A 23,426-nucleotide genomic window follows, 5' to 3' on the forward strand; every position below is an offset into this window, starting at 1 on the left:
TGATGGAACTACCCAAACACCTGTATGTATCTCTTGATCAATTGTCTCTGGATCAATCCGTAAGCACTACTCAACTCATTTCCTCTAATGGCGAAGCAACGGAAACAAGGGACTGGGCTTCTCTTCCCGCCGATTTGCTTGTTTCAGTCGCGAGTCGGCTCACCTCCCTTGCCGATTTCTTTGCTTTCCGTCGGGTCTGCACTAGCTGGCGCTCCAATGTTATCCTTTCTGCCCATACCCTCTCCTCTCAATCCCCTTTGATCATGTTGCATGTACAAAATAGGTTACTGCACTATCACGATGATGAAGTTCCAGATGACATGTCTGAGACGGATGTGGAATACCTCGACCGGACGTCTTTTGATGTGGTTTTCTTGGATGTCATGCAGAGGCGATTCTACAAATCGGAGTCTTCCTCAGCCTGGCGGTCCTTTAACCTCCTCAACTTCACCCACGGCTATCTCGCTGTGGCAGACAGCGATGGCCATATCCTGCTGTGTCATTTCTTCACCAATGACAGAATATGGTTGCCTAAGACTCCAAAACAATTCAGTGACAAAAACATAATCTTTTCTGAAAACCCCTCTTCTCCCCGGTGCATGTTTGTTCGTTACAGTTTTTATAATAACACTGTAGACTTCTTTCAACAAGGGGAGTCAGCCTGGAAGTCTTGGAGTCTAGGTAACCATGTCATGGTCATGGATATGGTCTTCTTTGAACGAAAAGCTTATGCTCTCCTCTCTAAGAAATTCATATTTCATTATTACCAATTGGCTGTTTTTGAGTTCACCCCTAGGTTCAGATTCAAATTATTGGGAGTTCGATCTAAATTTGGTCCAAATCCTCTTCTTTTTAGTTACGGAGATGAATTACTTTTAAGTTACCTTCATACTGTTTTCAGCTGGGATTTTAGGGGCAATAGGTGGATCCCGAAATCTAGCTTAGATGGTAGGGCTATGTTTTTCTCAATGAATCAACTGACTGCCTTTATAATCCCAAATCCAGGTTCATGGTTAAAACCAAACTATGGCTATTGCTATGACATGAATACTTGCTACTTAAATGAGTTTCCAGCAGTTGATGATGGTTCTGGTGGTTCTGAAGAGTATGCAAAGTATTACGTAGAGTATTATGCTCCCGAAACAGATAGAGGGAGGTATTCTTGTAGTACCTGGTTCGTAGGAAGGCCAGTTTGGATTTTTCCCAGTGTGTGCTTCTCAAATTAAAGGTACTCTTTTTTGCAAATATAAAAAATATCTCTTGGCTTTAGTGATGTACAGGTTATCAGGCAAATCCATCAGAACAAAACAGTTGGTCTAAAGAGTTGCATAGAGGAATCTATCTTCTCTTTCGTTATCCTTTGCCCTCATAATGTACTCAAACAAAATAATCAATTGGATGGAAAATAACTAGGTACTTGATGATAAGTAATTAGTTATTTGTTGGTGTAAATTAAGATCCGGATTTGATGGGGAGCGAGTCAATTCAATAGAAATTAATTGTGCTCTTGTTTTTTTACATAGCAACAAGATATACTGTCTCCTGTTACTGTGCTACATGAGAATGTATTTTGTTCTTACCAGTGACTCAGTGAGTAACAATATAATTAATAACTATAGCTACTGACACAGCTTACACTGTTCTGGTGACTGAGTAGAACATTAGGAGCACAATAGCAGTTCTGATTTCTAAAAATGTACTTGATTGGCATGAATATGTAGTTTCAATCAGTTTTTTCTAACTCAAAGTTCTTCAACATATGATTGTTTATATTTCAAAACTGATATTTTTTTTTTCCTTAAACATCATTTTATGTGGTTGTCCTTGCAAATTATGTCTAGTGTGATTATACGATAATTGTTGTTTGAAAGGTTACATTCAGTTATATTTTGACCATTTTACCCTTGTTCCTGATGTGGTTTTTTCCCCAATTTCTTTAGCCTGAATAGAGCTGAAATCAAATCAAGTTGGATTCACATAGTCATATTTTGTTTAATTTAACCTTGGTGTTAACTATTGGGTAGTATAAGCTGAAATTGTTAGCTGGAAATTGTACTGCAACATTCAGGAATATTGGTGATTATATGAAATATGATATTACTTGGGTATAATTTGTAAGAAGTGTTAGTCAATAATAATATGGTTTTTACTGGGCATTGCAAACTAGGTGTTCACCTTCTGTCACAGTGAAATGGTAAAGGCTGCTCAATAATATTAGTTGCAACTAGGTGGCATTTAATTCTTCATTGATTCTATTGCCAGTTTCTGTACAAGTAAATTATTTTCCTCTGTGATAGTTACCAATTTCTTGGTATTTGTTTTTCTACTTCTATTCTATCTTATTTTTTTGATTCTGGCGTTATTTCTGCAATTGCTTCATCCATCGTATTTATGGAGTCAGGGGCTAGTAATGCTACTGTCAACCAATAAATTTTTGTCTTAAAAATATTAATTGAAGTTTTTGCACATGTGGAAATCAGAAAATAATATAATATGATTACAATTGTCTTTTTCAGGCATTTTTAAAATAGTCTGTTACTTGCAAGTATCTGAAAAATATGGTAGGTAATATGGTAATTTTTTGTAAAAAAGTCTGACATTTTGATGTTGTTTGCACTTCCACAATAGTTACTGTTAGAATTGCAATCATTAAGCATCATCTATTTAGGTGTGTTTCTTTGTCATATCTCGTTTTGAAGGTTTAAGTATAATCTCGGTTTTAAGGTTCAGTATGAGAATTGCAACATATTGAACCAGTATTGACCAACATCATGCCAAAAATTAGGTTGAAATACTTTCTGGCATTGTAATTTGCATTTAGGTCCTAAAATAAAATTTATTCTTGAATTTCTGACTGATTAATTGTTTACTTTGTCAGTTGAAGATTGGTGGTGCTATAAGAAAGAATCCCCACTTCCAGAGAGATTTAAAAACTAACAGAGAATGGAAGAATTATCCATGGTAATTGATTAAACGACCTGGAATTGCTGTTAGGTTCTACTGCCATCCCAAAGCCTTATGTATAGTATATATATATAGCCTGTTAACTGTTAAGGGCATGTTCCTTACTGTGGTTTTGTATTTGGTTTTTATGGTTCTCACGAAATGTGATATTTTCTTGTGATTGCCCAAAGTTACAGCTTCTACATTGAAATCAGAAAATTCTAAGAAAAAGTGTGGTTCTAACTCAATTTTTGCATGGTTGATTTCAGTGTTTTTTTTGGCAAAGTGAATTATCAATTGTTTCATTACAAAACAAAATAGTTCATACAAAATGGTACATAGCACTGAATATCCAAGTATATCAAATTAGTGGAATATCTACCAACTAGTATCGGACATCTACAAAACATAGTAACATATTAGAAAATGAATCAAACTAATATATCTAATATATCTAATAACACTGAAATCAATCACTAATAGTAACCACACTAGTGGAAGAGGATATATGAAAAAATAGCTAATTTGAAATTTTTCATGCATAAATATCTCAATCTTCTAGTTTTGATGGGGATATATATAAATTTCTCTTTAATAAATAAACCTCCCAAATTCATCAGCAATCTTGCAAAATTTCAAAATATTTGTCTTAGCGAATTGTACTAGACATAGTATTTCATAATTTTACTATTTTCATTTTAGTAACTGGTTATTTATCACACGACAACAAATTAAACTAATAGTCTCCCTAATGATAAAAAATATTTTGAAAATTAAATAATGAGCGATTATAATACTTTAATCATACTTTTCATACACAAGAAAAAATAATAAGGGGGAATTTCATGTATACCCCTCAAAATATCAAAATTACTTATTTTCCCCTTTAAAATTTGAAATTACATATTTCCCCTCTAAACTTCAAAAACTCACATATTTACCCATTTTATTATCTCTTATATTAAAACACATTCTAAATTTATAAAATACCTATTTTACCATTTTATTAAAAAGCATAAAATACCCATCTGACTCCAATTTGAATCTGAAGGTTCCTCTACCATCTGAATTGCTTTAAGATCCATGTGCGCTAGATCAACCCAAATCTTGAAGCGAACACACACAAATATTGAAGCAACGTGCACAGATATTACTGCGGTGCATGCGGATCAAAATTACTTTGAGATTCGTGCGTGCTAGATTAGCACGAATCTTAAAGTGAAACACTCAATAATCTTATTGCGATGCGCGTGGATTGGATGGTAGAGAAACCCTTCATATTCAAATTTGAGTTTGATGGAGCGTTTTATACTTTTAACAAAGGGTAAAATAGGTATTTTATAAATTTAGAGTGAGTTTTAATATAAAAGACAATAAAATGGAAAATTTTACAAAGTGTCATTCTTTTTCAAAATATAGAACAAAATGCACTCCTTCCAAAATTCTTAACAAAATTCTTAATAAGATCGACATGTGGAGGAGCATGTTGATGCAAGTGTTGCACCTAAGATGGTGGTGATGACCATGAGGATTAGAGTGAGCTGGTAAAAATGCATGAGAATGAAGGTGCAAGCGAAAATGAGCTCACTAATACTCTGGTACAAGAGTTGAGGAGATCAACTTGAATTTCTCAACTTACACAAATGTATTCCCTTTCTCTATGTTATGCTTTATTTGTGAATGTGGGTGAACTCGAGTTATTTCATGAGACTATTGATTGTCCGGATAAAGCCAAGTGGCTAGGGACAATGAAAGATGAAATAAACTTGTTGCATCTCAATGAGACTTGGGAGTTGGTGGAAGTTCCAAAGATAAAGAAAACATTGAAAAATAGATGAGTGTATGTGTTGGAGAATGATAAAGGGTATGTTGATGTTAATTATGGGGTTGTGAAGAGACAAGGAAATCTATAACGCGTTATATTTGTATTATCGGTGGTGGAGCCGTTAGTTGGATGTCTTGTGTGCAAGACATTGTTGTCTTGTCTTCAACCGAGGTGAAATACGTTGCATTGACCAAAACGACCAAAGAGATTATTTGGTTGAAGGGTTTGCTTGGACACTTTAAATTGAAGTAAAATGAGAATGTTGTGCATTATAATTATCAAAGCACTGTACACCTTGAGAAGAATGCAATGTATCACTCAAAGATGAAGCACATAGATATGCGATACCACTTGATTTGTGATAATGTGTTTGATTGTTGGCAATTAATCGTAGAGAGGGTTCATACGATTGAGAAGATTGCCGACATGTTCACGAAGGTAGTGCCTCCAGATAAGGAGGCGATTCAGGTTGGTTGAGTAACTCAAATGTTAGAGCGCAGTGCGGTGCTTGTGAGATCAAGTGAGAGTTTTGTCTTCAAATGAGAGATTATTACAAGCCAAAAATGAATTATGGGCTTCGGCCCATTATGTCTGGCAAAACTTAATTTCCAAAAGGAAATTGAGTAGAGTTAAGGAGATAGAGGGAAAAAGACTAAGCGGCAGCCTCCTTCTTCCTTCTTCTCTAAGTCAGCTCTCTTTAGGATTTGCTTTCTTTCTACCAATTCACTGATACACTTGAGAATCTTATAGATTATAGTGTGTGAGATTGTAAGAGTGTTATCAGCTTGTTATCTCCTTGTATTTGTAAATATTTCTTGATATAGTGAAGTTGCGTCTTGTGCTTCCGTAGTTTTTTCTCGAAAGAGTTTTCACGTAAAATCTTGTATTTCTTTTTTATTTTCTGTAATTGATTGCTTAATTGTGTTGGTTTCTTGTTTAACTTTCATATTTTTCTGTTTGATCGGATATTAGTGTATGCCCACAAAGTGTTCGACGAAAAATTACTCCTTGAATGCTTTCGCGTACCGTTCCCAACACAAAACAATCGTTAACTTTGTGTTGAGAGTAGTTTTACAAAAAAAAAAAAATCTTAAGCAGGATTTCGGCACCAATTCATTTCTGTCAAGCATGTACTGTATACAAATTAACGTATATTACTAGCAATATTGCCTCTTATTAGATAACATAAATAAATATTCACATTTGATAAGAATTATTTAATAAAACTTTTCCCCTGTAATAAATACACTAGAACAGATGCAAGACAATTTTTCTTTCCAACAAGTTCAATAATTGATCGATCCAGAACCAGCACTTTGTGCCAATTGGTCAAACTTTGTAGTTGCTGGTACTGCTGTGGGCTTGGTGCCAGTTGGTACACATTTTTCCTCGACTGCCGAGTACCGATGCATGCCTTTTTGTTCTGACTGAATTTACTAGCCCAACAAATGAGAGGTATTTATGGGCCCGCTCAAAGGATTTTAAATTATGGTCCAGTCTGAATTAACTCAACCATGCGTATCCTCTGAGATAACTGAACTTTTATGTGACCGACGTGTATTCGGGGATAGTATTAATAGTGCCTTAAGATTTGTGCAGAACGTATCTGAACAGTTGAAAATTTCCTCAAAAAACACTCAAAGTTTGAGGTATCTCAGAGGATACGAATTCACCAGCCAAGTAGTTGTCAAGTTTTTCTTTTTTTTCAAAAACAAATAATTTCCGGCACCAAAGCTCTCAGCCTCTCACTTCTCACTTCTCACTTCTCAGACAACTCAACCAGTCCGACAAGAGTTTCCGGCACCTCATCTCTCCAGTCTCCAGTCTTACTTTACTCTCTCTTGCTTTCTTCTGTACCTCCTTCCCTCAACGCCTCTTCTCTACTCTACTTCTCACCTTCACCCGCTGGTCATAACCTACAATGTAAGAAATCCCTGATTTATGTTGATCGCCTAATTAACGGTCGCCGTTGTCGGAGATGGAACTATCCAAACACCTGTATGTATCTCTAGATCAATTGTCTCTGGATCAATCCATAAGCACTACTCAACTCATTTCTGGCCCAGACAATTCCCACCTCGCCAATGGCGAAGAGACCGAAACAAGGGACTGGGCTTCTCTTCCTGCCGATTTGCTTGTTTCCGTCGCAAGTCGGCTCACCTCCCTTGCCGATTTCTTTGCTCTTCGTCGGGTCTGCACTAGCTGGCGCTCCAATGTTATCCCTTCTGCCCATACCCTCTCCTCTCAATCCCCTTTGATCATGTTGCATGCACAGAATAGGTTATCGTGCTATGACGAGGATGAAGTTCCAGATGACATGTCAAAGACGGATGTAGAATACCTTGACTGGCCATCTTTTGATGTGGTTTTCTTGGATGTCATGCACCGGCGTTTCTACAAATCGGAGTTTTCTTCGTCCTGGCGGTACTTTAACCTCCTCAACTTCTCCCACGGCTATCTCGCTGTGGCACACGGCGATGGCCATATCGTGCTGCTTCATTTCTTCACCAATGACACGATATTGCTACCTAAGACTCGAAAACCATTCAGTGACAAAAACATAATCTTTTCTGAAAACCCCTCTTCTCCCCGGTGCATGTTTGTTCGTTACAGTTTTTATAATAACACTATAGACTTCTTTCAACAAGGGGAGTCAGCCTGGAAGTCGTGGACTCTAGGTAACCATGTCATGGTCACAGATATGGTCTTCTTTGAACGAAAAGCTTATGCTCTCCTCTCAGAGAAATTTATATTTCATAATTACCAATTGGCTGTTTTTGAGTTCACCCCTACGTTCAGATTCAAACTATTGGGAGTTCCAACTAAATTCGATCCAAGTCCTTTTCTTTTTAGTTACGGAGATGAATTACTTTTAAGTTACCTTCATACTGTTTTCAGCTGGGATTTTAGGGGCAATAGGTGGATCCCGAAATCTAGCTTAGATGGCAGGGCTATGTTCTTCTCAACGAATCAACTGACTGCCTGTATAATCCCAAATCCAGGTTCATGGTTAAAACCAAACTATGGTTATTGCTATGACATGGATTTTTGGGCAATAAGCGAGTTTCCAGGAGTTGATGATGGTTCTGGTGGTTCTGAAGTGTATCCATACTATAATGGTCCCGAAACAAATGGAGAGATGTATTATTGTGGTACCAACTTCGTAGGAAGGCCAGTTTGGATTTTTCCCAGTGCTTCTTTCTCAAATTAAAGGTATTTTTTTTTTCAAATATAATAAATCTCTTGGCTTTAGTTATGTACAGGTTATGAGGCAAATCTTTCAGAACAAAACAGTTGGTCTAAATATTGGCATAGAGGAATCAATCTTCTCTTTTGTTATCCTTTACCCTGATAATGTACTCAAACAAAATAATTAATTGGGTAGAAAATAACTAGGTACTTGATGACGAGTAATTAATTATTTTCTTGATTAAGATCTGGGTTTGATGGGGAGTGAGACAAGTCAATAGAAATAAATCGTGCTCTTGTATTTTTACATAGCCATGTGAGAATGTATTTTGTTCTTGCAAGTGACTCAGTGAGTAATAATATAATTAACAACTATAGCTACTGACACAGATTACGCTGTTCTGGTGACTGAGTAGAACATTAGGAGCACAATAGCTGTTCTGAATTCTAAAAATGTACTTTTTTGGAATGAATATGTATAGTTTCAATCAGTTTTTTCTAACCCGAAGTTCTTCAACATATGATTGTTTTTATTTCAAAATTGATATTTTTTTTTTCCATAAAACATCATAGCATGTGGTTGTCCTTGCAAATTATGTCTGGTGTGATTATACTATAATTGTTGTTTCAAAAGGTACATTCAGTTATATTTTGAGCATTTTACCCTTGTTCCTAATGTTTTTTTTTTCACCAATTTCTTTTGCCTGAATAGAGCTGAAATCAACAAGTTGGATTAACATAATTATTTTGTTTAATTTAACCTTGGTGTTTACTATTGGGTAGTATTTGCATATAAGCCGGAATTGTTAGCTTGAAATTGTACTGCAACATTGGAATATTGATGACTATATGCAAATGTGGTATTACTAGGGTATAATTTGTAAGAAGTGTTAGTAACGGTAATATGGTTTCTACTGGGCAATGCAAACTAGGGTTTCACCTTCTGTCACAGTGAAATGGTAAAGGCTGCTCAATAATATTAGTTGTAATTAGGTGGCATTTTAATTCTTTATTGATTGTATTGCCAATTTCTGTACAAGTAAATTATTTCCTCTGTGATAGTTACCAATTTCTTGGTATTTGTTTTTCTATTTCTATTCTATCTTTTTTTTCTGATTCTGGCACTATTTCTAAAATTCCTTCATTATCGTATTTTTAATGGAGTCTGGGGGCTAGTAATGCTATGTAGACCAATAAATTTTTATCTTAAAAATATTAATTGATGTTTTTGCACATGTGGAAGTATGAAAATAATATTATATGATTACAATTGTCTTTTTCAGGCATTTTGAAAATAGTCTGGTACTTGCAAGTATCTCAAAAATATGGTAGGTTTTTGTAAAAAGTCTGACATTTCGATGTTGTTTGCACTTCCACAAAAATTACTGTTAGAATTGCAATCATTAAGCATCGTATATTTAGGTGTGTTTCTTTGTCATATCTCGTTTTGAAGGTTCAAGTATAATCTTGGTTTTAAGGTTCAATATGAGAATTGCAACATATTGAACCAGTATTGACCAACATCATACCAAAAATTAGGTTGAAATACTTTCTGGCATCCTGATTTGCATTTTGGTCCTAAAATAAAATTTATTCTTGAATTTCTGACTGATTAATTGTTTACTTTGTCAGTTGAAGATTGGTGGTGCTATAAGAAAGAAACTTCCAGAGAGATTTAAAAACTAACAGAGAATGGAAGAATTATCAATGGAAATTGAGTAAACGACCTGGAATTGCTGTTAGGTTCTACTGCCATCCCAAAGCCTATGTATAGTATATATATATAGTATGTTAACTATTAAGGGCATGTTCCGTACTGTGGTTTTGTATTTTTTTTTTTTTTTTTGTGGTTAAAATTGTCCGTAGGTGATTGCAATTACAAGGTAGAAGTACATCAGGTCTCCCATTTTATTCTATATATTTATTAGTGGAGTCCTATACACAATTACTACCCTTAAAGTCCCCTAAATTGCCATGTCTGGGAAAGTTGGAAAGGTATAGCCAGAGTTTGCAAATTGATCAATTCGCGCCCGATTATCCAGTTGGTAGGCCATCTTGTTATCTTCTCTGGCAGTGTAGACACAGCAGTGGTTTTGTATTTGGTTTTTATGGTTGAATATAGTTGGCCAAAATATTATAAACAAAAGTATGAAATAAAGTAAAATTTATAATTTATTGCTCAGTAAACTATTGGTATCCAACCAAAAAGATATGATAATACCCTTAATACAAGTCAACACTGAAAAATTCATTCTTATTGTATGTTATTTGTCCAAGTTCTTATACATGAGGTTATATGGTTTATTCCAGCATATAGCAACTAATATGCTTTGTTGCTTCCTACTGAATATAATTACACAATTGAGCAACAAACAAAATAAAAATTTACACGATCCCGGGTAGTCTATTTAGCACAATTTATACTAATTTTTACTTTCCACTCAATTGCTTCCTACTGAATAATAAGGCTCATCCATGGAGCTTCTAGTGCATCAAACACACCCATAATATAGACATAATATAAAGTGAAATTTTTATATATCCGTTACTTAATTAATTAATTGAAAACACACTGATACTAATAAACAAAATACAAAATGACCATTTTACCCTCAACTGCATCAAAGACCATTTTATCCTCAACCCGCAAGTGATCCATAGAGCAAAATCAAACCCATAAAAAAAAAAACAAAAAAAAACAAAGACGAGTGAATTACATCAAAATGTACTACTCTTCCGGATGAAATGACCAGGGATATCATATTTTCCGCCTCTTGGATGAATTTTCACCGGACAGCAACTTGATAACTTCATTTTTCTTATCACCTGTTTGAAGGTTTGAAAAATGTGCATACTTTCTATTGCCTTCAGAGTTCAGTGGGAGTTTAGAATGCCAAACTTCCGGTGCCCACTGATACTTCTGACGGTCATCAGGTCCCTCCTATTTTGAAATATAACATAGTTGTGTTATTTTCTGACCAATTTACTGTGCAAGAAATGCCAATAGTACCCGTGTTCTTTTTTTCCTTTCGATTGGGAGTGGGCAAAAAAGTGGTGGCATTACTTCTAAATACAGAAAACACACAACAAAAGAGAAAGTTAGCTGATTGAAAGAAGTATATGTAATATTACCACATGAATTAGATGTAGAGAATCAATATAAGGAGAATGTTGAAGCACACAAATTAGGTCTTGTAAGGCATTTTCGTAGCAGCACATTGAGAGTTTTAGACTTCTCAAATTGGGAAAAACCGGCATATGTCTTCCTGGTTCCACCAACGGGTGAAATAGATCAAAGCTAGTCTATAAAAATATCAGTTCCAGTTAGACCAAAAAAAAAACAAATCTACATATGCAATAATTTAAGCTAACAGAAACCATAAAGATCAAATTAAGATAAAAACAAAAAAAAATAATTAGATTTGAGAGGAATATAGCACAACAAACATTGTTTCTCAATGCTAAATCAACAATTTACTTGCTATATTGTGGGTTTCAGATAAAGATGCACATGCTTAGCTGCCAGAAAACCATCCAAGTAATGCACACGTATACTATGGAACTATCTGTGTAAACATGGTGCCCAACCAACTGCATATTAAATTTAGGGTTTAGGTGTAGCGGCCTACTCAAGTGTTGGTTATGAAGTTGGAAGTCAAGTGATGTTATTCCATGAAGTAAAAAAATACCCATTCCTCCAAATTTTGCTTCAAAGAAGCCCGCAGAAAGTGACACAGCATCAAGTGCTTTATTTAATTCTAGATTTTTTTGGCAATTTAAGTGAACTAATTCATCTATGCCATAGGTTGTGTAGTCAGATATCTCATTATAACCTTTAAATTATTCACAAGTCACAACCCATTGAGCAGTTACTTTACAAGGATTTAGCACCAAGAACGCAATTTTAGTGACATAAGGTTCGATACAGACCTTGTCAAATCCAAATCAATTAAGAGAGATAAATCAATGATAAAATGCAATAAGCTTCAGTAAATAAACTGATTCAGATTCTATTTTAACTTCGTAACTAAAAATGCAAGGAGACTATGTTTTGCTATTGAACAGTCTTCTTAACTTCTAAGAGGATATAGTGTGTGTGTTACCAATATCATTTTACCCAAATATGCTAGCATATACATCCAATGTAATACATAAAAAGCAATTAGACTAGTGTAGAAACAATTTACCAGCTTCGGTAAATGGGTTGCTGAAGGTATAAACTTTGGATAAGACTTCCCTATATGAAGTGTCAACTCCGACACATTTCTAATAGATTTCAAAATGTCACGTAACATTGGAACATTCTGTTCCGACAGTGCAGAAGTTTCAACCAGTGCCTTTCTCAACACTGGCATATCTCCATGAAATTGTTTCAGTTTCAGTTCCGAGCTCAGGCTGAAGCTCAAGTCAAGAAACTCAAGTTTAGAGAAGGATAGATAAGTCTTATGAGCTCTCCATGTATTGCTTAGTTTCAGTGTCTTCACTGACTGCGAAGACAGATCAACATCATCTCCGGTAAGGTACTCAATGCATAAATATTCCAGATTTCTTTGCTCCATGATTAAAGTTTTTAAGCCAGATTCAAACATTCTTGCTTCAATGCATAGGTACTTGAGTTGAGTTAGGGGGAAAGAGGGGGGAACACGCACTCCGTTTCCGTCGTAGTTGAAGTGCGAGTCCACACTGTTGATGAAAAGAGAGTGAAGAGACCCAAAGGATAGGATAAGTGGGAAAAGGGACTCAATGGTTTCACCATGGATATGAAGGGAAAGATCTCGCATACCTAGCGAATGGGCACGATTGAGCCAATTTGAGATGCGTTTGATCGAAAAAGGTCTCCACTTTGCCTTGAGACAAAAATTCAGTAATGGAGCAAAAGGATCGCGGAGGCGGAGACAGCGGGAGGTTACGTCGTTGAAGAGGCGACCGTCGGAGAAGTCGGAGCGGTCAAGCTCAAAGGAGGGGAGGCGGTCCAGAGATGGCGGAAGCGGCGAGCGAGGAGGGAAGTACGCGCAGCAAATTTGGTGGGAAGGAAAGAGAGAATCTGTAGAAAGAGAGCCTCGGGAAGTTGGGAAACGCGGTCGACCTCTTCGACATTGCTGTCCGCCATTGTGTAGTGGGAGGAGGCGAAGGGGAGAAGAAGGGTTTTAGGTTTTAAACGGTGAATGGGTGATATTTCCTCCAAAGGTCCAATTAGAAAGGGGAAATTACCTTCTATAATTTAATGGATTGGGATCAGCTGAAATCCAAAAGAAATGAACAGTAACCCTGAAATTACTGGAATTTCGAATCCAGCCGTTCAACTTTTTCTGTGCACATATCTTGGAACAGCTGATTTTTCTGTGCACGCATCTCAAAATAGTTAAACGGCTGGATTCGGAATTTCAGAAATTTCAGGTTTACTATTCATCCCTTTTGGATTTCAGCAGATCTGAATCCTAATTTAATGGATCTCTGTGATGGTTTCCAATTCTAAAATTTAAGATATTTATAAAATGAGGAGGGTTCAAATGCCTTTGTCTCCATCTCTCTTCATCATTTTCAAAGTTCAAACAGTCGATCCGAACCGCTCAACCTAACCTCCATACTAAAATATGTTTGGAGACCAAATTTTATATTTTTAGGAATTTTTTTACTATTTTCTTAGATGGGTACAAAATCAGTAAATCTGAACCATCTAAAAACAGTATTTTTTTACCTATCTAAAAAAATAGTAAAAAAATTCCTAAAAATATAAAATTTGGTCTCCAAAGATATTTTAGTATGGAGGTTAGGTTGAGCGGTTCGGATCGACTGTTTGAACTTTGAAAATGATGGAGAGAGATGGAGGCACAAAAACATGGAGGCATTTGAACCCTCCTCTTATAAAATTACTAGTAGTGTGCCCGTGCGTTGCAACGGAAATATATTATAAGATTGAATAGAATATAAAGAGATTTTTTTTGTTTGACATTCACACAAAATTAATTAAGAAAAAATTTATTTAAATGAAAATGAAAGGCACATATGAAAAAATATCTAAATAATAAATAACAACAAAAGAAACAACAACAAATAAAAAGAAAAGGATCAAATATAACATGAAAAAATTTATTCAAGTATCGTTGCGATTTAATATCTAATTTTTTCTACAAACAAGACATATTATTAAATGATTTAGAGGATAAATAATAAGTAAATAAACAAAAATGAGAAAGATATAATTAAATGATTCAAATAAGAGATTTTCTCTATATATATTATTGATGAAAATTATTTTAACAATAAAAATTTCTCTACACAGAAGTTTTAGATATTCTTCATCTTCAAATCAAAAAGATATGATTTAATTCGTTAGAGGTGCAAATTTTAACAACAACATTTTGGTTCTTGCAGCGTTGAGGTAAAAGAAAGATATTTATTTGGACTGTAATGCCCTTCTTTCATAAAGTTAACTAATAAAGACGTTATTCAAATATGTAAGAAGTTATGATGGGTATATATCTAAATTTCTCTATGTAGAGAAATTTGGATATATACCCATCACAACTATAATTTAATGAATCTTTGTGATGGTTTCAAATTCTAAAATTTAAGATATTTATGGCAAAGGCTTCTATTACTAGTATTGTGCCAGTGCGTTGCAACGAGAATATATTATAAGATTGAATAGAATATAAAGATATTTTTTTGTTTGATATTCACATAAAATTAATTAAGAAAAAAATTATTTAAATGAAAATGAAAGGCACATATGAAAAAATATCTAAATAATAAATAACAACAAAAGAAACAACAACAAATAAAAAGAAAATGATCAAATATAACATGAAAAAATTTATTCAAGTATCGTTGCGATTTAATATCTAATTTTTTCTACAAACATGACATGTCATTAAATGATTTAGAGGAGAAATAATAAGTAAATAAACAAAAATGAGAAAGATATAATTAAATGATTAAAATAAGAGATTTTCTCTATATATATTATTGATGAAAATTTCTCTACACAAAAGTTTTAGATATTCTTCATCTTCTCTTCAGATCAAAAAGATATGATTTAATTTGTTAGGGGTGCAAATTTTAACAGCAACATTTTGGCTCTTCCAGCGTTGAGGTGAAAGAAAGATATTTATTTGGACCGTAATGCCCTTCTGTCATAAAAGTAACTAATAAAGACGTTATTCAAATCTGTAAAATTATAGAAGTTATGGATAATGAGACTTGCTGAGCATTTATTACCTTGATATATTTAGAACTTTCATATGTAATTCATTCAAGTTCACCTGTTGTGCTTATGTAGACGTCTAGGCCTCTGGGGTATGAAGTGGGGGTGTCAATGATATTCTTTTAAGCATTTATCTAATCTGTATCGAATTCGATAAGCGGATATGAGTAAGTTTTATTCCGTTAGCTTATTGAGCGGGAGTAAGAAAAAAAATTGTTAACTTGTAGGAGTATATATGAACTATTTTGTATCCATTACTTTACAAAATAATTAATAAATATAAAATTATATGATAACCTTTTATAGTTTTCTTTATACATATAATTATATAATTTTATTATTAGAAGTAGAGTGGGGCAATGGGACTATACATAGTGCATATTGGTTCGCCCTATGAAATAATTTTTTTTAATTTTAAATTGTAATAGTGGATCTGAACTGTTCAACATGACCTTCATATAAATGTGTATTTGTAAAGTAAATTTTATATTTTTTAGAAGATTTTACTATTCGTTTAGATGGGTAAAAAATCACTTAATTTGAAAATTATGGACCATTCAAAAATTCTGAAAATGTAAAATTTAGTTTACAAGTACATATTCATATAAATACCATGTTAAATGATTGAGACCGACTATTACGATTTTGAAAATAAAAATATTGGTCCCTAATACGAATCAATCTGTGCTATACAGGGTACCATAGCCTCACTCTTTATATTGTAATTTAATTAGCAATTTATGACAAAATTAATTTATACAATATTTTTTACCATTTATTTAATTAATAGTTTATATATTTTGAAATAATGCATAAAAAATTATAATGAGATAATTTTTTTATAATTTTCCAAGTTCAAATGTACTTGAACTCCAATCCTGCCTGACATTCTTATCTTTATTTTCAAAGTTTAAATAGCCGGTCTAAATTGCTCAACATGATCTCCATAATAAAATAGTCTTTGAGGTCTTATAATTTGTTTACTAATTATTTTGATGAGTACAAAAATCATTGGTTTTGTACTTACCTGAAAGTTAGTATTTTTTTTTTAAATATGCAATTTGATCATATTGAGTAATTTGGATTAACTATTCAGACTTTAAAAATTAAGATAAGGATATAGAGTATAATTAGTATACCAAAAAAAATAATGAAGCATTTTCATCTTACTCTGAAAAAAAAAGACTCCAATAGTTTCATGTTTGAATTCACTTTAGCCATCGAGTGTTTCGTTAAATGAAAGCCATAAGGTCAGAGAAAGGATACCATGAGCAAATATATTGAGATAATGTGAAAAGATTTTGTCTTGATTATGCAGTCAAAATTATATTTTTATTGTTTCCCTGTTTATGTATCGTACATATAAATTGAACTGTCAACTAAAAAGAACAAACAATCATTTCCAAAAACTCTCTCACCTTAACGCTGCACAATCCCAAATATTGCTGTTAAATTTTGCAATCTCTATTAGCACAATAATTTTTTTTAATGTAAACATAAATATAAGACCTGCTATATATCTATTCACAAAAATATCATATGTCTAAACAAAATTTGGAAATACATGATTGTTCTCATTTTCATTGTCAAAAATATAGAGGGAGAGGATAAATTAAATAAAAGAAATAAAAAAAAATATGGAAATAATTTAATTGCATGAATCATATATAGCTGTAAGAAAAAATAAGGAAACAGATTGTTATGAATATTTTTTAATTTTAATTGTGATAAACTATGCAACAGTCTGTGTGGCAAGTATGTTTTTAATTAAATTTAGACTTCTACATATAAAATAGATATATTTAATCAAAAGAAGACATATTATATGATTGGAGGCCTGATATTCAATACGAAAATTAATCTTTCAATCTTAGCCGTTGGCGAATCAGGACAACTACGTGCATATATAATATAAGAATAGAGATTAGTTACATTCAAGATATTTTTTTTTATTAGTTACATTCAAGATTTATTTGACTGTAAAATATTCTTTGAAAAACTAATAATACAAACTTTTTTTTTATAAAAATTTTATTATTTTTTCGAAGCAAAATATAATCGTAATTATTTTTTTTGTGATTCCAAGCCCGTAAGCACAATCGTACTTCTTAAAAGATTAAATTTTGTCATTTGTCACAAATTGATTATTCAGGTTTAATTTACCTCTTTCTAGTCACTCAATTTTATCATTTGTTCCAATTAAGATACTCTATATTTTTTTTCATCCAAAATATTGATGGTATATACTTATTCCGTCCAAAATATTAACGGAATATTCTCATTCTATCCAAAAGACTAACAAAATGAACATATTCCGTCCAAAATACTAACACCAGCCCCCAACCCAAATAAATGTACTAGAACAGATGCAAGACAATTTTTCTATAGGAAAAGTTCATATTCGATCTATCTAGAATTGTCAATGACACTTTTTTATCCGGTTAACCCGTATCGTATCCAAAAATATGGGTAAAGGTAAGATTTTTTTTCGTTAGCTTATCGGATACGGATAAGGGTAAAGTTTTTTTTTTTCGTTATCTTACCTGTTATTGTATAAGATAATTTTTAAAAATAAAATTATATATATAGATATATATTTGTATGAATATGATACACGATACAACAAAATTTTGTATTTTATTGAATTTTCATAATACAAATTATTTGTATTTAGAGGAGGGTTCAAATGTCTCCATTTTTTGTGCCTCTATTTTTAAAAACTTTAATAACTCAAAATTTAGATCTTAAAATTCAAAATAAAACCGTTGGATAAGAACTACATCATTTGAATCTATGCACGTGTAAACCATTATGACATTTCAACTTTGTTTTGATTGTCATATTGAGCTTGTAAAAATGTATACTAATGTGGATAATTTCTAGATGTTGATTTTTTAACTTATTGATTCACATAAAAGTGATGCGCGCAAAAGCGTATGCACAAAGTTTCAGTACAATGATGTACTTTTTAAACCTTTAACACACTTTTGACTTAAATTGCAAGTGCACAATTCTATCAAAGTAGTATTTGAGGTGTCGAACCGCAGGGAGTACGATAAAAACTTAGTTTAAACTTTAGTAATAAATTTCAGAAAATAAAGTAAAGTGCAATAAAAGTAAATGGGGGGTTTGTTCTAACAATTCCTAAGGTTGGGTTCAATACCCGAAAGAAAGGAGTTTGAAACAATAATTGTAAAAAGTAAAAGAAAGGGATTGATTTGTTTTAGAGATCTAGGGGTCTTTGGTCTACAATCCCTTGCTAACTCTATCTATTCGGTATTTGTTTGAATTCATGTATGATTTGGTGAGGTTTCTAACCTAAAGTGTTAAAAAGGGTCACGGTCGTGAATTAATAACGTGCCTAGATAATTTCGGACTTCACGGTCGTTCTTCACCCTAATTATCTAGACCCATTAAGCTCTTGTTAGCCTATATTGACTAATTACTTAATTAATATAGGTGTCCTAAGTAGGGGTTTGACTTCACGGTCGTTCTTCACCAAACCTTAACCTTTAATTTCTATAGTTCCGGTTATAGGTATCAAAGTACGGTCGCTTCTAACCTAAAACCTAAGATATTTGTGTTCATAATTTGGTACTCTCCTCTCATCCTAACTTCTTTGGATCTTTTGCCTAACAAACCGATTCCAAAGCGGGACTACAGCGATTTCAAGTACTAAACTATGTAATCAACACAAATGATAAATCACAGAAATTAACATCAAATCCCATAAAACAATCATAATAAAAACAAATAACCGAATAAAATAGAATTAAACAAGTTCATGCATTGACCTAAACCCCTAGAGAGGGATCTACTCCCTCATGGAGAGATCCATTACAAAAATTGGCAAAGTAAGAAGAAATGAAATAAAGGAAGTAAATACACCATTTAACAAATCAAAAACCTCTATCTTGCCGACTTCTTGCTCAGGAAACCCTTCTTCTCCTTGCTTGAAAGCTTTCATTTTCTCCAGAATTTATCGCTACGTATTGTGAGTGTGTAGAGAGAGAATGAATGGGAAGAGATGATGGATGATGGATGGGAAGAGATGATTTTGAATGGAGAATGAACACCCTCTTTTATAGCCAATGACCATGCCCAATTAAGAGCCTAGGAAGTGGAGTTAGTGGGTGTTATAATTGGATTGTTTCCCAGGATGTCTTGTCCATGTTTTGCTGTAAAAACGTGTCCATCATGCGCCAAAAATAGAAACCGTGTTGAAAACGTGTATTTTCGGCTGTCTGCGAGTTTAGTGCGTCCAACTGACTCCAAATTTCCTTTTTTAGTTTCTCATGTTGTAGATCTTCTTCCTAGCTTTCCAAAAAGTGGTCGCAAGCCTAAATCGGAGTTACGAGTCAAAAGTTATGGCTATTTTAAGTTCAGGCTCCCGTTATGCTGACTGCTACAGTGCATCCGCACTGGGATCCGCATTGCTACAGTATCATCCGCTAGTGCTACAGTGCGTCCGCACCGCTACAGTACCCATCCGCACTGGGATCCGCGCTGCTTCTGCACCACCCGCACTGCGGCTGCATCGAGATCCGCACTAGGCTCGGACTTTTCCTGTGCGACCAGAGTGCGGCTGCATCGAGATCCGTGCGTCCGCATCGATATCCGCGCATCCGCACGGATTTTGATGTATAGCTTATTATACATTTTTAAAATTGGCGCGCGTCCAGAAATCCATCTAAGTACTTATTGCAGCCATATCGCAAACCGTGTGTCCGCTCTGGGCATTTTTCTTTGACTTTCTTCATTTTTGTTCATTTCCTGCAAGTTAAAACCAAGCAAACGCAGTAACTTGATCCTAGGTGTATTATATTCACTTTATATTCAAAATACAAGATATTTAGTGTTATTTCATGATAAAAATCAGATCGAATATGTATATAATTTAGGCTTATCAAAAAGCAAAATCCAAATATAATAATTTTTTATGGGCACTTAGAGAAAATAACATAGATCACATCTAACGGTTTTATTTTGACGTTTAAGTTTTAAATTTTGAGTTATTTAAGTTTTTAAAAATAGAGACATGATAGAGGCATTTGAACCCTCCTCTTATATTTATTATTATTATTTTTTTGAAAAATATTTTATCGAAAATACATATTAAGATGTCAATGACATTTTTTTTATCCGTTTATTCAACTCGTATCGCATTCGAAAAGAGAGATAAAAGAAAAAAAAAAACAAAAATTATTATCATAATGAATAAAAAATGCCTCCATCCAATCCGAATCGTAGCCGTTGACACCTCTATTCCTAGAACCAGCACTTTGTTCCAATTGGTCAAACTTTGTAGTTGCTTGCACTGCTGTGGACTTGGTGCCAGTTGGTACACACAAGTTTGAGATATCTCAGTGGTGCGAATTCACGAGTCAAATAGTTGTAAATTTCTCACTTCTCAGTCTTACTTAACCAGTCCGACAAGGCAAGTTTACGGCACCTCATCTCTCCAGTCTCCAATCTTACTTTACTCTCTCTTGCTTTCTTCTGTACCTCCTTCCCTCAACGCCTCTTCTCTCCTCTCTTCTTCTCACCTTCACACGCTGGCCATAACCTACAATGTAAGAAATCCCTGATTTACGTTCATCGCCTAATTAACGGCCGCCGTTGTCCCGGAGATGGAACTACCCAAACACCTGTATCTATCACTTGATCAATTGTCTCTGGATCAATCCGTAAGAACTACTCCGCTCGTTTCCTGCCAAGACAACCCCCATCTCGCCAATGGCGAAGAAACCGAAACAAGGGACTGGGCTTCTCTTCCCGCCGATTTGCTTGTTTCCGTCGCGAGTCGGCTCACCTCCCTTGCCGATTTCTTTGCTTTTCGTCGGGTCTGCACTAGCTGGCGCTCCAATGTTATCCCTTCTGCTCATACCCTCTCCTCTCAATCCCCTTTGATCGTGGTGCATGCACAGAATAGGATAGTTACAGAGGACATGTCTAGGGATGATGAAGAACGCGTCCAGCCGTCTTTTGATGTGGTTTTCTTGGATGTCATGCACCGGCGTTTCTACAAATCGGAGTTTTCTTCGTCCTGGCGGTTCTTTAACCTCCTCAACTTCTCCCACGGCTATCTCGCTGTGGCACACGGCGATGGCCATATCGTGCTGCTTCATTTCTTCACCAATGACACGATATTGCTACCTAAGACTCGAAAACCATTCAGTGACAAAAACATAATCTTTTCTGAAAACCCCTCTTCTCCCCGGTGCATGTTTGTTCGTTACAGTTTTTATAATAACACTATAGACTTCTTTCAACAAGGGGAGTCAGCCTGGAAGTCGTGGACTCTAGGTAACCATGTCATGGTCACAGATATGGTCTTCTTTGAACGAAAAGCTTATGCTCTCCTCTCAGAGAAATTTATATTTCATAATTACCAATTGGCTGTTTTTGAGTTCACCCCTACGTTCAGATTCAAACTATTGGGAGTTCCAACTAAATTCTATCCAAGTCCTTTTCTTTTTAGTTACGGAGATGAATTACTTTTAAGTTACCTTCATACTGTTTTCAGCTGGGATTTTAGGGGCAATAGGTGGATCCCGAAATCTAGCTTAGATGGCAGGGCTATGTTCTTCTCAACGAATCAACTGACTGCCTGTATAATCCCAAATCCAGGTTCATGGTTAAAACCAAACTATGGCTATTACTATGACATGGATAATTTTGCATTAAGCGAGTTTCCAGGAGTTGATGACGGTTCTGGTGATTCTGATGTGTATCTAGACTATAATGGTCCCGAAACAAATGGAGAGATGTATTATTGTATTACCTCCTTCATAGGAAGGCCAGTTTGGATTTTTCCCAGTGCGTGTTTCTTAAATTAAAGGTACCTTTTTTTTCAAATATAATAAATCTCTTGGCTTTAGTTATGTACAGGTTATGAGGCAAATCTTTCAGAACAAAACAGTTGGTCTAAAGATTGGCGTAGAGGAATCGATCTTCTCTCCTGTTATCCTTTACCCTCATAATGTACTCAAACAAAATAATTAATTGGGTAGAAAATAACTAGGTACTTCATGACGAGTAATTAATTATTTGCTTGATTAAGGTCTGGGTTTGATGGGGAGTGAGACAAGTCAATAGAAATAAAGCGTGCTTTTGTTTTTTTACATAGCAATGTGAGAATGTATTTTGTTTCTTACAAGTTACTCAGTGAGTAACAATATAATTAACAACTATAGCTACTGACACAGATTATGCTGTTCTGGTGACTGAGTAGAACATTAGGAGCACAATAGCAGCTCTGATTTCAAAAAATGTACTTGATTGCCATGAATATGTAGAGTTTCAATCAGTTTTTTCTAACTCAAAAGTTCTTCAACATTTGATTGTTTATATTTCAAAACTGATCTTTTTTTTCCGTAAAACATCATAGTATGTGGTTGTCCTTATAAATTACATCTGGTGTGATTATACGAAATTGTTGTTTGAAAAGGTACATTCAGTTATATTTTGACCATTTTACCCTTATTCCTAATGTGGTTTTTTCACCAATTCCTTTAGCCTGAATAGAGCTAAATCAAATCAAGGTGGATTCAGATAGTCATTTTGTTTAATTTAACCTTGGTGTTAACTATTGGGTAGTATAAGCTGAAATTGTACTGCAACATTCGGGAATATTGGTGATTATATGAAATATGGTATTACTTGGGTATAATTTGTAAGAAGTGTCAGTCAATAATAATATGGTTTCTACTGGGGATTGCAAACTAGGTGTTCACCTTCTGTCACAGTGAAATGGTAAAGGCTGCTCAATAATATTAGTTGCAACTAGGTGGCATTTAATTCTTCATTGATTATATTGCCAGTTTCTGTACGAGTAAATTATTTTCCTCTCTGTGATAGTTACCAATTTCTTGGTGTTTGTTTTTCCATTTCTATTCTATCTTATTTTCCGATTCTGGCATTATTTCTACAATTACTTTCATCTATCGTATTTTTAATGGAGTATAGGGGCTAGTAATGCTATTGTAGACCAATAAATTTTTATCTTAAAAATATTAATTGAAATTTTTGCACACGTGGAAGTATGAAAATAATATAATATGATTACAATTTTCTTTTTCAGGCATTTTGAAAATAGTCTGGTACTTCCAAGTATCTGAAAAATATGGTAGGTAATATGGTAATTTTTTGTAAAAAGGTCTGACATTTTGATGTTGTTTGCACTTCCACGATAGTTACTGTTAGAATTGCAATCATTAAGCATCGTATATTTAGGTGTGTTTCTTTGTCATGTCTCGTTTT

General features: G+C 34.2%; 4 protein-coding genes across 6 annotated transcripts in view; 3 read left to right on the forward strand and 1 right to left on the reverse strand.

Moving 5' to 3' along the window:
- Positions 1–3,191, forward strand: LOC144548189 (uncharacterized). The gene is made up of 2 exons (XM_078296894.1): positions 1–1,228; positions 2,879–3,191. Exon 1 carries the CDS (start codon positions 3–5, stop codon positions 1,224–1,226), a length of 1,224 nt encoding a protein of 407 aa, XP_078153020.1. The 5' UTR covers positions 1–2; the 3' UTR covers positions 1,227–1,228; positions 2,879–3,191.
- A 3,320-nt stretch (positions 3,192–6,511) lies between these two features.
- LOC144548188 (uncharacterized) lies at positions 6,512–9,849 on the forward strand. The gene is made up of 2 exons (XM_078296893.1): positions 6,512–7,981; positions 9,590–9,849. The coding sequence occupies exon 1, from the start codon at positions 6,747–6,749 to the stop codon at positions 7,977–7,979; it is 1,233 nt and encodes a 410-aa protein (XP_078153019.1). The 5' UTR covers positions 6,512–6,746; the 3' UTR covers positions 7,980–7,981; positions 9,590–9,849.
- A 405-nt stretch (positions 9,850–10,254) lies between these two features.
- On the reverse strand, positions 10,255–13,072 carry LOC144548142 (uncharacterized). The gene is made up of 3 exons (XM_078296844.1): positions 12,145–13,072; positions 11,090–11,260; positions 10,255–10,898 (listed from the first exon to the last, which is right to left on the reverse strand). The coding sequence occupies exons 1-3, from the start codon at positions 12,736–12,738 to the stop codon at positions 10,716–10,718; spliced, it is 948 nt and encodes a 315-aa protein (XP_078152970.1). The 5' UTR covers positions 12,739–13,072; the 3' UTR covers positions 10,255–10,715.
- A 7,494-nt stretch (positions 13,073–20,566) lies between these two features.
- Positions 20,567–23,426, forward strand: part of LOC144548130 (uncharacterized) — a 31,884-nt gene continuing 29,024 nt past the window's right edge. For 2 of the 3 annotated variants that reach the window (XM_078296818.1, XM_078296819.1), the window contains exon 1: positions 20,567–22,005. In XM_078296818.1, coding sequence (XP_078152944.1) covers positions 20,795–22,003 — 1,209 coding nt within the window. In that variant the 5' untranslated portion in view covers positions 20,567–20,794 and the 3' untranslated portion in view covers positions 22,004–22,005. Of the gene's footprint in view, positions 22,006–23,247; positions 23,293–23,426 lie in introns of all 3 variants that reach the window. The other variant, XM_078296820.1, reaches the window with a different exon arrangement.

Source organism: Carex rostrata, chromosome 32 (assembly GCF_964058835.1).
Source record: "Carex rostrata chromosome 32, lpCarRost1.2, whole genome shotgun sequence".
Lineage (NCBI taxonomy): Eukaryota > Viridiplantae > Streptophyta > Magnoliopsida > Poales > Cyperaceae > Carex > Carex rostrata.